Here is an 18,402-nt window from a genome sequence, read left to right as displayed (position 1 = left end):
CAGTATAATAACAGTGAACAGGTTAATTGGTTGTTTACAGTACATGTTATTGGAGAAAGAATCCAGAGAGGAAGGCTCACATTTGTTATATTAGAATTAATGTCATATGCTTTTGAATTATAAAATACTTAAAGAAATTATAGTGTAGATTTTGAATAACAGATTTCACTTTCTGTTTTTAATATATACTTTGTTAAACTAATAATATTCTCTGTAATCTATTCACTAACACCAGCACTTTAGAAGTATACCTTATTAGCTATTTCTATAAACTGTCAAGAAATTTACTAGGGAGACACAAATGTGTGCCTTAGTAAATTTCTCTTAACCTATTTAGTATTTCAGAGACAGTGACAATACACTTGATGCTTTCTTCCAATGCTTCTCTAATCAAACAGTTTTAAGTAGGAATAAGATTGTGATGAAGACAGAATGTGGTTCTGCTTTAGACATTTTGATGTCTGGGCTAGAGACAAAGATTTATTGAAGGTTCAGTATATAACTAATAATAGAAGACTTGGGCATGGTTAAAATCTTTCAGATTCTGGTTCTGATATAACAAAATACCATGGAGATTATCCTTATAAACACCAAAATTTATGAAGAGCAGACTAAAAGAAAGCTATAAAAAAGAGAAAAAGGGCAGCAGGTGCCATGTCCATCCACAAAGGTGGCAAGAAACAGCCCAAGGAGATGGACGAGGAAGATAAGGCTTAAAAACAGAAACAAAAAGAGGAGTAGAAAAAACTTGAAGAACTGAAAGCAAAAGCCAAGGGGACGGGCCCCTTGGCTACAGGAGGAATTAAGAATCTGACAAAAACTGAGCTGTTCCTTGTGCCTGAGGCGATGGTGATTCTTGATTCCATTCCTATTTAAATATCTAGATTCCTTCTCTAGAATCTAGATTCTAGGTTCCCTGCCGTAACATCTTTTGCCCCCTATAGGTAGAGTGAAGTGTTATCTTGGAGCCTCTTGTACATTTAAGAATAAACTTTTGATAAAAAAAAAAAAAAGAAAGGAAAAACAAAAAAGATCAAGGATAAAGGAAAAGCAGGAAACAGTAATGTTAACAGAGTTCTTGAAAGAGAGAGATTTGTTATCTGGCAGAAATATACATCAGTATCTACTCTCTTTAAGTGTTGCCTGGGAGAATGAACTGGAATTTCAGACCTTTCCTGTTGAGAGTATTCTAAGATGTATAGCTCCTAGAATATCGTAGATAGATGAGAGCATTTGTGGGGTCAAAACAAGGAGTTAAGGTCTATTCAAATAGAGGCATTTGAAGTACCTGATTTGGGTAACTCTTAAATTTCCCAGGATGTGGTGGAAAATTGGTGACCTAGAACCTTGGAAAAATGGCAAGTATAGAAGATCAGGTGATGGGAGAAATCTATATCACACAAAACATATTATTCTACTTCACTGTTTTTTCTGTTTAAAAAAAATTCTTTGTTTCTTTTTGAAATATTATTTTCCTTTTGCTGATTTTCTTTTTAAAACAGCTATATTAAACCCAAGTAAGTTGCCTAAAAATGGTAAATTTATAAAAAAAGGAGGAGCAAAGTGCCTGGATAAAAGTAGAAGTATTAGTTAGTAGCTCTTCTATAAGTCATCCAAATAGGAGATGAAGAGATGAAAAGAGAGATCCCTTTCAGGACATAAAATACCTGAAAATAACCTTACCTAGGTAGAAGGTAGAACCTTAAATAGAAATGTATTCATTTGCATTAATGAAAAATTTTAATTTAATTCTTGTTTGGAAAAGTTAAATGTAATTTAGCTTTTAAATAAAGTCTGTTACTGGTAACAGAATATATCAGTTGATGGATTTGAATAGGCAACTAGGGAATAGGTCCTATTACAAATGAATCTAATATATGCTAAATAGGATGAAAGATACGAGTTATTAAGTCACATTGTAATATATTAACCATTCTGGGTGTATTAGTCCATTTCTGTTGCTTACAACAAAGTACACAGGGCTGGGTATTTTATAAAGAAAACGAAATTTATTGCTTACAGTTTCTGAGGCCAGAAAGTCCAAAGTCCAAGGAACATATCTGGCGAAGGCTTTCTTTGGTGGTGACTTCAGTGATGGCAGGGTATCACACTGCAAAAATGGTGGAGCAGAGAGAGCAAGACAGACTCTCCTCTTCTTTTAAAGCCCTCAGAACCATGCCCCTTACCACCATTTTTAATCCATTCACTACTGCATGGTCCTACAGTCCAATCACCTCTTCAAAGCTCCACCTTTCAATTCCATAATAGGATTTCCCACCCTCTTAATAGTAACAATGGGGGCTAAGTTTCTAATACATAAAACTTGGGGGACACAATTCAAACTTCAATGAGTTTTGCAGGGACATAATTCAATCCACTACACTGGGAAAAAAAATATTTAAATCTTTTTATCATAAGCTTCAGATGGTTAAATAAATTAAATACAAAAAGTCAAATCATTAAAAACAAAATAAAATTTAATGTTTGACAAACTCGTAGAAGGGAATTATAATAGAAGAGATAAAGGAAATCACAAAGGATAACATTGATATATTTGACTACATAAAACTTTTGAAGTTCTAATTAAATTATTCATTCCAATTGGGCATCCTTTAAGATGCATTAGAGTAGATTTTAGTAGGGTTATGCATGATTTTACTGTAGTTCTCTAATTTTCTATTCTTTCTGTGCTTTAGTCCTTTTCTTTCTAATTTTTGTGTTCCTTTTCACCATTAGAAATACCTTTGATCTCAGATGTATTAAAAAGTATTGATAGAGGTCAGAAAAGATTGCAGGTGGAGCATCTTTCTCAACTCCTAAGTGTAAGTAGTATAGGAGATACTACAATTTTAGGTAGTTAAAAAATAATCATTAGCATTGATTTAACATCTATTATATAGGTTGTCTCATCTTCCTTTTTTAGATCACCATGTATTCTCTATTCATTCTGTAGGCAGTTGATGATATGTCAAATTGATAAGCGTTATAATGAACTCAGTGTTTGAACAGTGATCTTGATCACATGGATGTTAATATAGCTGGTTCCAAAAGTGGTTGACCTGACTAGGCTAGCAGAGTTCAGCTGAGAACACAAATCTCATATCTTCCAGTCCAATGCTTTTTTTCATTATATGATATTTTATCTATAAGAAAGGATAAACTATCCCTATAAGAGCGGATAGTAGTGAAGGTCTTTTGTTTTTAAAGTTCTACGTTCTAATTTTTTAGTTGTCATTTCCTTCACCTCCATAATTTTTCCTCCCCATATTTAACCCATCCTGAATTACTATAAGGAAAGTAATTTTGAGTTTTCATAAAATATCAGTTTGAAACAAAGATTATCTCGACACTCATTTTAAGACTTGGTCAAACAAATGAAATGTAAATTTTCTTTAAGTCCAAACTTGTTAACGTGAAATTCTAGGCCTTTACAGCATGGTTTCAACTACCTTTCTAGCCTTATTTTTCACTATTTCTCTATACTTCTTAGGTACCCAAACTGCTGTGTTCATTTTTCTGTCTTTTTCTGGTACCATACAGTGCCTAACATGATAGGTCTCAAATATTTTTTTTTATTTATTTTTATTTTTATTTTTTATTTTTTTTTGTCTTTTTGTCTTTTTTCCGTGTCCGGCAACGGATCGCAACCCTCAGTGTTGCCCCCGTACCGGACCGGGGACCGGCAACGGGATTGCAAGCCTCGGTGTTGCTCCCGCGCCTCGCTCAGCCAGTGAGCGGGAGCCGGTCTGTATGTGGGATCCGAACCCTTGGACGGGAGCGCCACCGCGCTTCCCAAGCGGCGCACTATCCAGTGCGCCACCGGGCCGGCCTTGTTTTATTTTTGAGAAGTGAAAAATGCCTTCCTTCAGAACAGGTGAAATTAAGAGCAATATTTATGCTAGTCATATTTTATCTAGCAGGTCTTAGTCCTATTTGGAGATTTTTTACATCAAAATAGCTAGTGAAAATATAAATGTTGGATACTAGTGGAAAATCAGTATGTAACATTTTTTTTGTGACTGGATTTATAATTTTTGTGCACATGAAAGTGCTATAAAAGTGTCTTAAACCCTGTTTCAACCAACCTTAAATTAAGGAAGGATAAGAAAAAAAATCTGTTAGTGTAATTATCAATCAAATTTGAGTAACCAAGAATATATTTACTATGTACATGTCAACATCATGCACAGACTACTACTTTGAAAAGCATTTATAAGACCATTGGTTAAAAAAGCAGTTTGAATACATTTAACTGTTCCCTCCTCAGACTTCCTAAAATGATAGTGAAGGAATATAAAATGTATAAACATAACAACAGAAAATTGGAGAGGAGATAATAGCAGATGAGATGTCAACAAAATTTGTAAAGTGAGGGCCGGCCCGGTGGCGCACTGCTACAGTGCACCGCTTGGGAGTGTGGCGGCGCTCCCGCCGAGGGTTTGGATCCCACATACAGACTGGTTCCCGCTCACTGGCTGAGCGAGGTGCGGGTGCAACACCGAGGGTTGCGATTCCGTTGCCAGTCCAGTCCGGTCCGGTACGGGCACGACACTGAGGGTTGCGATCCGTTGCCGGACATGAAAAAAGACAAAAAGGGGAAAAAAAAAAAATTTGTAAAGTGAGAAAGCACATTGACTCAACAGAGGGTCTTAACAGAAGAGAGAAAGCTAAAATTTGCTTTCCTATAGGTGATAAAAAGGCTTAGAAATTGGAAGTCATTCATAGATTGGTATGTAGGACGGACTGAAAAGAAGAAGAGTGCTTGAATGTCTCTATAAAGAACATTTAGAATCCCACATTTCCTTCTACCAGACTGAGCAGACATGTGACTGTCTTTCTCATACCTGGGCATACAGTAGGAGGGATTTACTCTGGAATGATTGACTCAGGGAGTTCCAGACACATCAGGCCCAGCTGATGGTGGGGTTGTGGTGCCTTACTTTCAAGAATCTGCATACTGAATGATGAGATTCCCCAGCTCCGTTGCTTCCACCTCTTAATTGGCTCCCAGAATCCTGGTAGCCACTTCTGGTAAGAGATGTGAACTTCTTGAAAAACTAGCCAACCCAAAAGGAGAAGTCTACAGATCTTGGTAGTTGTAGTTCACCAGTGATATTGCAAGGGTAGTACTGAATCACCATGTGGTCAGAGGAATGCTTTGTCGGAACCCCCCTGCCCCTTACATACATATACACATTTTCTAGTCATTTGGTGGGGTGGGGGGAGGGAGGTGTTAGCTGGCCAGTATAGAAATCCAAACCCATGACCTTGGTGTTATAAGTCTGTGCTGTAACCAGCTGAGCTAACTGGTCAGCCCTCTAGACATTTTAAATATTTCCTTCATAAAAGTGAACAGAATGATCAGACATTTAGCAAAAAGACACATGAAAGACAGAGCAAATGGGGACAATACAGAGCAGAAAAAAAGATAGGGGGAGAAAAAAGAAACAACTGCCCAATTTTCTCAGTCATTAGGAAATACTACAACCATGAAATAAGAATCAGATAGTAATAAATAAGAGACTCTTAGAAATTAAAAGTATAATAATATAAACTAAAAAAAAAAAATTAAACAGAAGATTGGAAAAGTCAAGGAAATCTCCCAAGAAAAATTAATAAATAGATAGTGATAGGAAATAGGAGAAGAAAAAGATAAGAAAACTAGAGAATCAAACCAAGAGGTCTGTCACTGAATTAATAATAGGCTGAAAGGAGACTAGAGAAGAAATTAGTAAGGAAGTAAGAAAATCTTCTAGAATTAAAGGACATGAATTTTCACATAGAAAGTATGCTCCAAGTTCCCAATATAATGGATAAAAAAGGAATCGTAATACAATAGATTTTTTAAAAGTTACACCATGAGATTGTAGAACATCAGAAATAAAAAAGAAAAATCTAGAAGCTTTGAGAGGGAAAAAAAAAAAAAAAACCTCACAGTTAAAGGAATTGGAATAAGAATCGCAAAATTCTGGAGGAAACTTATTTCCAGTCTAGAATTCTGTACTTTTTTAAAAAAACCAGTAACTTTGAAAATATATTATACAAGCCCTGAAGATGTTCGCCTGTTATATTTAGTTCTTGAGAAGCAAGTAGAGGATATAAGAAACCAAAATAAGGAGTGTACCCGGAAAGAGGAAGATGGGACCTGGGAAACAGGAGAGTCTGAAACCTGAGAGAACATCAATCCTGTGGTGGTCTAGAGAGCCAGTGGTCCACACTGGAGCAGGAGGCCCAAGGTTTCTAAGAAGAATGTCTATGCTATTGATAGTTACCTGGTGTGCTTGATCTAATTGAAAAGAGGTGTACAAGTCTGCGGGAGAGTTAGAAGAAGAGATGAGTTACTGATGATTCATACCGAACTAAGCCATTAGAAACCCAAGACAATCATTAGAGAAAAACAAGAAGTTAAAGAAGAAAAGATATGAAATGATGGTGTCATAGGTGTGAGTATATCTAATAGTCAAAAAATTGATTACTGCCCCCCCCCTTTAAAAAAAACCCAACAGTGATTGAACCCACCAAAAATTACAATATAACAGTATCAGGAAGATGGAGAAGAAGACACTTCCATAGTTGGAAGTCAGTAGAGAATGTGTGAAACAGAAAGATCAATGGAAACATTTTGAAAGGTAGAGGTAAATCTTAGAAGCAGCTGGGGGAAAAAAGTTGAAAGTGGATGTCTTTGGCTAGCTGGATGGCTGTGGGAGGGTACTACTGTTTTCCATTAAAAGTCTTATATGACATTTTAAACAGTATATGTATGTTACCTTGATAAACATTAAATTTTTTTTGTTTGACAAATTATAATTTTTTGTTTATAGCCACAGATTCTAATGGCTTTCAGTATAATAAACTTAGATATGTAATTGTCATCTATCAACTTATTTTTAAGAGGATAGACATTTTAAAAATACTTTTAACGTTTGTTTTTCAGTTGCCTTGTAGAAGGAGATGCTAAAGAAGAAATACTACAGCCTCCAGAACCTCACCCAGTGCCGCCCATCTTGACACCTTCTCCCCCTTCAGCATTTCCGACAGTCACTACTGTATGGCAGGACAATGACAGATACCATCCAAAACCAGTGTTGCACATGGTTTCATCAGAACAACATTCAACAGACCTCAACAGAAACTATAATAAATCAACAGAACTTCCAGGGAAAAATGAACCAGCTATTGAACAGATAGATAAAAAAATGGAGCGAAATTTAAGTTTTGAGATTAAGAAGGTCCCTCTCCAAGAAGGACCAAAAAGTTTTGATGGCAATACACTCTTGAATAGGGGACATGCAATTAAAATTAAATCTGCTTCACCTTGTATAATTGATAAAATCTCTAAGCCACAGGAGTTAAGTTCAGGGGATGTAAAAGTTGATGACATTTCTCAGAATTCTTGTGTGGACTGCAGTGCAACACAGGCAAACAAAGCTCCAGAAGAATCACAGAAGAATTCAGACACACCTCCAAGGCCAGACTGCTTGCCTCTTGATGAGAAAGGACAAGTAACACGGTCACTTCTTGGACCTGAAACTGCTGTACCTGTATGTGATTCATCTGAAGGCAAATCCTCAGATATCCACTGTCAAACTATGAAAACTGTGAGTTTAACATCAAGCTGTACAACACAAGTTGAAACGCATGATCTTGTGGATCATCATAATAGTTCGCTTCCTTTCAGAGCACCTCTCAGTTTTACTAATCCTCTTCACTCTGATGACTCAGACTCAGATGAAAGGAACTCTGATGGTGCTGTGACCAAGAATAAAACTAATATTTCGACAGCAAGTGCCACAGTTTCTGCTGCCACCAGTACTGAAAGCATTTCTACTAGGAAAGTATTGCCAATGTCCATTGCTAGACTTGATATAACAGGAACAATATATTCAGGTGCTGAAAAAGGTAATAATATATCTAACACTTAAATATGTTTACAATGTGCCAGTCAATGTTCTAAGCACTTTAGTTGTATTAATTCATTATGTTTTATTTCACACTATACTCTAGAACCTACAACAAAATTGTTTTAGATACTAATGTTTTGAGCTTTTATTGTTACCTTAATTTGATCACATTGCATTACTGGATTTTGTGTTTCCAAATATTTCGATTGTGTTATAACTGGAAATTTTCTTTCGAATTATAGCTTTTAGTGTTTTATATAGGTCAAAAATTTATCTGACTAAATAATCAGAGATAATTTAGGGAAGATAGAATCACTGGAAGTAATACTGTTGAATGGCTTGGATGGCCATTTAATTTTACCTGTGTTTCTCATAAATATTTACTTAGTCATCTTTTTTCTGTTCCTTTAACTACAAAATACCCCACCCCCCACCCCTTTCACAAATGCTTGCAAATATAAGGCTGCTTTCAACCCTGAGTTAACCCAGGAGCAAACTACTCAGTAGAATATGGGCAGTTTAATTCATTTAGTGAGTGGGATATACAGATACCTAGTCATCAAAGCTATTATTTAATTAATGACTCTCTTCTTTAAGCAGTTCTAGCATTTCAAGATAATACATACACTGAGTTCCCAAAATGTATTATTAGTTCTTGAAACTCCTCTTTAATCTGCTCAAAATAATCTTGGCCATCCTTTTAAACAGACCATAAAGTTGAGAACATACAGAAACATGAAGGCTATTTACTGATATGTTGATTATCAGTGGTAACTTACCTATCAGCAAACTTTGGTAGTGACACACACAGACTGGTATTTATAATGTGCAAGTAAAATAAGTATTATGAACTTGAAAGATGACTTTCTATTTCTGGCCCAGCATAATACCACTTATACTGTGGTATTAATTCACACATACTGTTTTTTGTTTTTTGTTTTTGTCTTTAGACTGTATCTAGTAGAGTAGATGAGAGTCTAAGCTAGTTTCTTAAATTACAGAATTCTGTTTTCTTGATTCTTCAGTTTTATTAGAAGAATGTTTGGAAGGTAATGGTTAGCATAATAAATCTTACTTTACCACAATTTTAAATTGTTAATATCTCTTCTCATCTTCAGAGATTGAAATACAACTGCCACACTGTAGCTATACAAGAAAATATGTAGAAAAATTTTTATTTTGGGCTTGTTTACTATATTGGGCATATATCTTGACCTAGAAGTTTGTTTTTTACTTGTTTGTTTTTAACCATTACTGGAAATGAAATTTGGTGAGGGCTGGAAGAATGCATGATATGATATGCTCATAAAAAGTTACTGCCACATAACCAGTCTTCTGGTGGTAACAGAAGGGGTTCCTTTAAAGTAAGATATATTGTACAGAGATGGTTGAAAACATCCATCTGAAAACAGTTCATTTCTGTTCTTTCAATTGTATTTGTATTTCAACGCAAAGATAGCCATAAATAAGAGTTTCTGTTTTCTTTCACCCTACCCTAACTATGTTATTGGTTTGATAGTAACTGAAGATTTTTCTGTGTAAATGTTCTTTGCTGCAACATAACTACAAGTAACCCTATTTTTAATGTTGTTAGTTATTTATCTTGTAGATTATAGATTATTTATTATTTACCTTATGGATTATTTGTTATTTACTTTATAGATTCTTTACCTTGTTGAACCATTGGTACAAGAATCAAGAGGATTTTTGTTTGTTAGAACTTTAGTGAATTAACTGAAACATTTGAGTTGATACCTAAAATAACCTTTTGCATAACTTAATGCTTGATAAAAATTCCTGGCTGTGAATTCTGATTTCAATCTTGACTCAGGCCTCCTGAAAGAGTTCTTAAATGTGGCCACAGTAGGCACTGTACAGTGTGTGATTTGCATAAACCTGTAAAATACGGAGTTTCTGGTTGGATAACCTCTAAAATAAAAGTTTGTCATATTGGAAAGGTGATCCAGAGATCCAGGGAGAAATATAAAGCTGAGAAGTAAGGGCCACAGTTAGAAAATAAAAAAAGAAATTCTGTAAGATACTTCATAGGTACTTAGTATAAACAAGCAGAACGGTCCTTCCTGCTTTGTTCATTTAGTTTATGAAATGATACCACAATGCCCAGATTATTCGTCCCTTCCTTCCAACAGCCATCTCTTCACTGTGAGCTGTTAGTAACAAGAGGACAAGGAGAAATATGATGGCTCAGACTGCCTCTACTGGATAAGGTAGATAGTTCTTTAGTGGCAAGAGAGAGTTCTGGTACTCTTGGTAGATATATCAAGTATTGGACTGGAACTCTTCCCTCAGCAGGATGTATTTTCTTGAGGCTCCAGTTAAACAAATGTAGGAGGGGCAAGAACAATCGGACCTGCCTCGTGCCTGTTTGAAGATTAAAAAGACTTTACTTAATTTTCAATCTCTTTTTAATGTGTAGCCTGTCAGATGTGGTAAAATAGAGTATCATGGCAGGATTTTTCATTTTTTAAAAGAACAATGGGCAAAATAATGTAGGATTCTTACACTTTTCTTTATCCCATCCTCCCTAACCTGAGAATCCACACGCACAATTGTATCCTCATAATTTCTTTTTCTACCTCTATTAGAAAAAGATCTACCTCTGGTGTCAAAGATCTAATATTCTCATTTACCCTAAGCCATTCTAAGGCTAACCCATGTGTCTTACTTAATGCATTATCTCTTCCAAGAGCTAATTTTGTTTTTACTGGTGAAAAACTTATATATGGCTTTAGTCAGTATTCTCAAAGTACAGTCATGTGCCACTGTCCACAAGATTTTAGGCAATAAATGAACATTAAAAATTTTAATAACTATATTTTTGTGTGTACTAGAAAAATAGCTAGCACTGCAAATGTTATTTCAGTTATTGCTGTTTAAAACATGACTGAAGTACATAGTTAAGTTTAAAATGAGTGAGGTTTAAAAGGTGAATAGAAGAGATGGTACATAATAATTGGCAAAAATCATTAAAGGAGTTAGGTAGTTGAATCCAGTTTGGGAAATGCTAGCTTAAGTCAAATTCAAAGCTTTCCTTTTTGGACTCAAAGCATCATCAGTAAGCTCAGGGGAGCTTTCCTGCTGGATTATCAATTCAAGACTGCCTTCAGACTTGGAGGCCGTTCTGAGTAATGTCTGCAGAGTGTCAGGAAAGTTCTAGAAGGGTCATTTTCTCTGTGCAGTAGTGATAAAGTTCATTCTTTGCTCAATAAGTTTCATAACTCTTCTTGACAATGAGTTGAGTGGTAAAGGTTTCTTGTTTATTTTTTGCCTTTTTAAAAACTGATTCTCTTAGATACCTGTGACAGATTTTTAGGATGTCATGAAAGCTCTGATTTTATTTAGATGACATGTTCATTTTTAATAATTTGTCTAAATTTTATGTATTTAATTTAGATGTTGATGTGAGTGAAGATTCACCTCCTCCCCTACCTGAAAGAACTCCTGAATCTTTTGTATTAGCAAGTGAACATAGTGAGTTCCTCTTTTGCTTTTACATTTACTTCATAATCTAGTAATAAGTTGGAAAACATGGCTGATTTTAATCTAGTAGCTACTGAGCTGCATAATTAAATTCAAAAACAGGTTTGAATTGATACTGACAAATGCCTTTAATTGCTTGTTTGAAAAATACTTAAAAATGGTACTTTTTTACTTGCCAAGATTGCTAAAATGGCTGTACTTACATTAGATACTATAATTCAGCTGAACACAATTAAAAATGTATTTGCAATTGGGTGTCTTTCCATTTATTAAAAGTAGCACCTATTTATGAAGACATTAATTGCTTCACTAGGTGCCAGTTTAGGTAAGTAAATTTTTAAGTTGTAGATGGGCATTACTTGATTAGTTATGAGAGACACTTAAGACTACTAGAGTATTAGTGAGAACTGGGAGAAAGTGATCATATTTCAAAGCATTGATAACATACTGTTATCCCCCTAAAAAAGAATACAGAAAGAGCTTGAATGTATTTAGCATCATTTGCTCAGTAGAGGTGCTCTATAGTATAATATGAGTTACATTTTACCAATATGTTACAAATTGTGGCTGATTTTAAGAAAGTTAAAAACCGTGAAGCAGTATAGTTCAGTTGTATAAGTCTGTCACATTATCTATAGATTACAATAAACTGTGATGACTGAATTCATTTAGTTAAATTTTAAGGAAGGAAACCTAAAGGAATTTTCTTAAGTTAACAGAAACTACAAAATTTTTATGGATTGTTATAGTTTCTAAAAATCTATAGGATTTGTCTTTGTATTACTGTAATGCAAAAAATTTTCAAGAATTAAAGATGTCAATTTTAATTACAAGATTTCATTTTTCTCAGATACACCTATAATACCCGAATGGAGTGAACTTCAAAGTCAGGAACGGTTTGAACAAAAGAAGTCTGAAGTGAGTCCTTTTGGGATTGGAATAGCTATAGCTTAATATTTTTACTCTTTTGTTTTGTTAAGTTATCTTGTAGTTGTTTGGTACAATATCTGTCATTGTAAGACCATTAAATATAGTTTATAATGTTTGATCAGCATTTCTTGTGCTAAGATTTCAGATAAAATGTGAGATCTGAAATTTTTTAAAAGGGCAACCTGATCTACACATGACCTTCACTTCCAAGTATTATATTCTCATGCTGCTTTTAAAATTTATAAATTATGTCACGTTCCAAATCATTTTGGAGATATGAATGGAACAGGAGTTACTATTTTCAGGGTCATAGTGCTTTCCTAGATTTTATTCCCACTGTTAAAACCCTAGGCACGTAGTCCCTCCCTTTGGTTTTTCTGGCCCTCTTTGGTTTCTTTCACATTTGGGAAATGTTTTGGTAGTTAAATATTTTGGCCGAGTTACTATTTAAAGGGTCACAGTATCTTCCTAAATTTTGTTCCCCCGTTATAACACTAGGCACATGGTCCCTCCCTTTGGTTTTTTTGGCCACCTGAGGTTTCTTTCACATTCAGGAGATGTTTTGGTAGTTAAATATTTTGGCCATGGGAAATATCATTTATATATCCCCCCATATTTTAATATCTCTGAAATTGGGGCATGTCTTACCATTGATAAGATTTTGTGATATAGTTTAATTGGTACATAAAATAATAACTCATAATAATGATGTTATATAATCAATCATAATTTGATGAAATATGATAGATGGCTGGCAAAATGCAACTCTATGTTCCTTTATGCAGTAGCTCCTGCTTTTCCAGTTTTCATCCAAAAACTTTTTACTCAGTCTAAAACAGCATACCATTTAAAAATGTTAAGCGTAACTGAAAACCATTGTTTTCTTTCCCTCTGACACTGAAAATCTTGATAGACCTTGATCTCTTGCTCATATCCGTAACAGACCAAGCTTTCTCTTATTTATACATGAAATTAATGTATTGTAATAGCTATTGAATGTCTTCCTTATAGGGCTTGATAGCCTCCGGAAATGAAAAATGTGGTAAGTTATTAGATTTTTTTCCTTTTTGCTATAGATTTTATAAATTAATTTCTATAAAGTGGCATGTTTCATGGTTTGTGCCATTTGATTATTTCCGTATGTGAAAATATCTAGGACAACTCTTCTAGAAGCTTAGTTTATATAATATACTTGTAATTCTTCCAAATTAATTACTACCACCAGATATTATTGTTGATCTGGAAAATCATGGGAACATTTATTGTTAGTAGTTATAGGCTGAAGGGAAAGAACCTATTTTTAAAATATTTTCTTATAGTTTATTTTCTGTTGTTTATAATAACACTTAGACACTAGATCCTGACTTGAAGAAACACACCAAACTTACCTAGAGGATGCAATTGGGTCCATAAAAATCAAGTATTTTAGAAATCTTCCTTTTAGGACTTTTACATTTATTTGTGAAGACCAATAAAGTTATGCAATTTAAATCAGCATTATAATGCCAAGTTAGAATATTTTTCTACCATGTTACTTTTACTGTCATACTAAAATAGGCCAACTTCTTATTAATTTTTATGTCATTGACTAAGTAAGCAACTCATCAAACATTCTTGCCTATACAATTCACCTATTGTCTCTGCCCCTACCCTCCATTCCGCTTCAGCTGTTCTCTCCCATGATTATACCCTGGATGTTGGCCTGATGGGTTTATTTCATCTTGTAAACTCTATTACTCTCTCTTTTCTTTCTTTCTTTTTTCTTTTTTTTTTTTTTTGGTGGCAGGCCAGTACTGGGATCTGAACTCTTGGCCTTGGTGTTGTAACACTACACTCTAACCAACTGAACTAACTGGCGAGCCCCTCTGTCTCTTTTCTGAGGCAACATATTATAATGAAAAGAGCAGAAGCTTTAAAGCCAAGCCAACCTGGCTTGGAATCCCATTTTTGCCATTTTACTTCATTTGTGGCTTTAGGCAAGTTACCTAATCTTTCTGAGCCTCAGTTTTCTTATCTGTGAGATGGAGAAATAGTATCTACCTTAGAGGACTGTTGTGAAGATTTAATTAAATTAAGCGACATAGGGGCCGGCCCGGTGGCGCACTGCTACAGTGCGCCGCTTGGGAGTGCGGCAGCGCTCCCGCCAAGGGTTCGGATCCCACATACAGACCGGTTCCCGCTCACTGGCTGAGCGAGGTGCGGGTGCAGCACGGAGGGTTGCGATCCCGTTGCCGGTCCCAGCCCGGTACGGGCGCGACACTGAGGGTTGCGATCCGTTGCCGGACACGAAAAAAGACAAAAAGGAAAAATAAAATTAAGCGACATATAAAAGTATCAGACACTGTGCCTGGCACATGATAGGCACTCAAATGGTAATATTGCTATTATAATTATCTTTATCATATGAGGGGTCTTCAAGAAGTTCATGGAAAAATTCATATTATCTTTTAATTCTATTTTTCCATGAACTTTTTGAAGTACCCTCATTACTACTGCTGCTGGATTCCTGGATCTTTTATTTTCTTGAAGTCTGTTACCTCCCTTCTGGTTTCTCTTTCCTCTCTATCCAACCTAAATATCATCCCCATCACTCTAGTCACACTCATAATTATCCTCAACATTCTTGCTCCTAACTCCCATACCATTTTATTATAGCTCTTGGGATTACTGGATGCTGGGGAACATCACTCAGTTTTAAAGATTGAACCTACAATCTGGGTATTCATCCACAGTTGGGTCCTCAGCATTGCTTATTTCTCTTATATGCTGTAGCTGGCACACTTTCCATTTCCCTTGAATTTTGTAAACTTTTACTTTTCTTCTAAAATTATCAATCCCACTAACTCTTAGATGACCTTTTATTTCACTAATAAAATTGAGACCTTATGACTAGATCATCATTTCCCCCTGGAGGATGGCCCTGAATACCTCACCACCACTGGTTTCAACTTTCCTCTCTGTCCCCGTTGCACTCTGTGCATAATTTTATTATAAAACTTATACTACTTATACTATTACTATACTATTATAAAACTTATACTACTACTATAATAATTAATGTACTCGTCGTCTCTCCTAGACCAGGAGTTAGCAATCTGCAGCCCATAGGCCTAATCCTGCATTTGGCTTGTTTTTTTGTTATGCCCTTGAGCTGAACAAATGGTTTTTACATTTTTAAAGAGTTGTTTAAAAAGGAAAACAAAGAAACTAACAAAACCCAAAGAATATGTGACAGAAATTGTATGTCGCTTGCAAGGCCTAAAATACTTTTTCTCTAATCATATTGTTCTCCAGCCTTATTTCTATAAGAAATAAGAAATAAGGCTGACCCCTCTCTAGGCTTTAAGCATCTTGATATGATATGATAAAGATTGTGAAAGAATGAATGAATCATAACACAGTAATGAATGAATCATAACAGGATGGTGATTATTAATTTCTTTTGTTACTAATCTTACACACTTATAATTAAATGAATAAACTAATTACAAGTTAAATAACATAAAACTTTAAAAGAAAAGAATTACTACTTTTGAGGGCAGATAGTCTGTTAGTTAACTATGAACTTGTTTGCTGTTTATTTCCACATAAAGGCATTTCAGTTGCAATTACTGCCATAGAACTTAAGCACATATAACTACTTCAGGAAATGTATGCCAATATCCAAATTATGAAATACTTGTAAAGTAAAAGCATAACAAGAATCTTCACATTGCAGAAGTACTCTGCAGATTTCTAAGTGCCCTCAAGAACACTTAACATGATTTCCTGTGCTTCTACCCTTGTGATATTTATGTGGACCTCCAAAGTTATGATGCCCAAGAGAGAAAACTTGTTCTTTTAATTCATTGCACACATTAAAAGAATTAAAGCATTCTGTGTATGATGTTACAAAGGATGGTGATTAACAGGGGTTTTGTTTTTGCATTTTAGATCATTTAGCAGGAGGTATTCACGCAGAGACTTGTACAGAATGTCCACCTACTTTCAGTGACAAGAAAGATCAAATATCAGAAAGTCCAACAGAAGCCACAGATATTGGTAACTTGTTTAATAAATAATTTTAAAGCTTGAAGTAGTTAATGCCATCAAGAATGAGAAAAAGTCATTTGCCAGCATTCCAGGATTTCCGTAAAGCAAAATTTACCAAACTTTGTAGTATGATTTATTCAGGTTTTGAAATGACACTTGCCAAGAATAAACATGTATAATCAAAGTTGTTGGGAATTAGTCATGAAATAAATGAAATAATTTATTCTATTCCATACTGAGATTGAAAACTAGAACATAAAAACTGTAGTATGAACAAATCTTTTGTGATAGACTAAAATATCTTAGATGTCTTTCTTACATTGTGATAGAATTGGTTTTATTTTTAGCATAATACTTAAGAAATTATTTTTCGTTACCCGAAATAAATTTACAATTGTTTTATATTTACAAAGTTTTGTTTAGTTTAAATTCTAAACACCCTTATAGAAATGTATTTGCTCTAGAAAATGAAGGTGTCTATGGACATCGTTTTAGTAGTACAAAAATATTTCCGAACACTGACCAATTATTGTGGTGTTTTAACTATAGGTTTTGGTAATCGCTGTGGAAAACCCAAAGGACCAAGAGATCCACCTTCAGAATGGACATGATTCAGGGAGCTAAAATAGACTTTAAATTATACTGGAAAATTCAAGTGCCACTGAAAGCCAGGTTTATAGTATTCCATCTTTAAAATGTGGGACTAACAGCAGTGTAGATTGTTACCTTAATATTTTTTGCTGGGACCATCTACCTGTCTTTTACTACACTTAGGAAAAAGTATTACATATGGTTTATTTTGTAACTTCAAGTATTATTGCCTTAATGTCTCTTAACCCTGTTACACGCTGCTTGTAGACATGTTGATATAGTAATACTTTTATGATAAATTGAGTTTAAGGACTACACTTTTGCCGTTTTATCATGTGTGCATTATTTTGTATATGTACAGGGCAAGTAGGTATATAATTTGATAAAGTTGCAGTCATAAAATATAATTAACAGAAGATGTAAGAAGTTTCTGCATGGTCTAAATCTTTGTGTACCTTATTTGTAAGTTATTTGCCCTGAAGTTTTAGAAAATAGTTTCTGAATTTTAAAATTGCTGGATTCATGCAGCCAGCATTGCAGGTTATCAGAGATCAAAGATTGTAATAATACATTTTGTAAATTGTAAGCAAAAAGTTATTTTTATATTATATACTGTCTAATTGTTTATCCTCATTGTTCTTGTTTTCATCTAGTCATGGAGATTCAGTAAGTGCCTTGGAACAATATTGAATTCTCTTAGGTTGTGTGTGTTACTTTAATATTTGAACTCAACTGGGATTAGAAGACTATCAGAATTATGTATGTTTCAGGATATTTGACCTGCCATTAAAAAAACAAAAACAATTTTACAGTGCCTACTTGTCTTGATTTTTCATTTCTCATTCCTAGGAAATTAGACTTACTATCAGTCCTCTTGCTGGCTCAGTTTTATCTTTAAATCATGAGTATGAATATTTATAAATCTATTTTTTGTTGGGAGAGAGTTTCTTAGAATACCTTCACTGAAGTATAATATATATACAGAAGGGTACAAAAATCATATTCATTATCATAAAATATATACACCCTTGTGAGTGTGACCACCACTAGGTCAAGCAATAGAAAAGTATTAACCACTGAGAAGCCTCCCCCTTGGGCTGCTGAGATTTGTTCATTTTCATATGTGTAGCAGTTATTTGTTCATTTTTCATTGATAAGAGTTTTGCATTGTGTGAATATACCACAATTTGTTCATTCTGCTATTAGTAGACATTTGGTATTTGGAAATGTTACAAATTATGCCACTGTGAACATTTCTGCATGTATCTTTTGGTGCACATATGTACATTTATCTGTTGGGTATATATTGAGGAGTGGAATTTTCCAATTGTAGGTTATACTTATGTATTTCGGCTTTGGTAGGTACTGCCAAATAGTTGTCCAAAGGAGTTGTTCTAATTGTTACAAATCCTTGCTAACACTTGATATGGCCAATAATTTTTATTTT

The 18,402-nt window shown here is 34.5% G+C and overlaps 1 protein-coding gene across 2 annotated transcripts in view; it reads left to right on the top strand.

Annotated features, from left to right (window-relative positions):
• PTPN12 (protein tyrosine phosphatase, non-receptor type 12) overlaps positions 1-17,769 on the top strand; it is a 103,816-nt gene extending 86,047 nt beyond the window's left edge. For both annotated transcript variants that reach the window (XM_008577529.1, XM_008577536.1), the window contains 6 exons: positions 6,935-7,899; positions 11,316-11,393; positions 12,253-12,320; positions 13,344-13,374; positions 16,266-16,373; positions 16,914-17,769. In XM_008577529.1, the coding sequence (XP_008575751.1) occupies positions 6,935-7,899; positions 11,316-11,393; positions 12,253-12,320; positions 13,344-13,374; positions 16,266-16,373; positions 16,914-16,975 (1,312 nt within the window). In that variant the 3' untranslated portion in view covers positions 16,976-17,769. The remainder of the gene's footprint in view (positions 1-6,934; positions 7,900-11,315; positions 11,394-12,252; positions 12,321-13,343; positions 13,375-16,265; positions 16,374-16,913) is intronic.
• Positions 17,770-18,402: the final 633 nt, after the last annotated feature.

This window comes from Galeopterus variegatus, unplaced genomic scaffold (assembly GCF_000696425.1).
Source record: "Galeopterus variegatus unplaced genomic scaffold, G_variegatus-3.0.2 Scaffold67, whole genome shotgun sequence".
Lineage (NCBI taxonomy): Eukaryota > Metazoa > Chordata > Mammalia > Dermoptera > Cynocephalidae > Galeopterus > Galeopterus variegatus.
The sequence above is the reverse complement of the archived record's forward strand: the minus strand, read 5'-3'. Positions and strand labels throughout refer to the sequence as shown.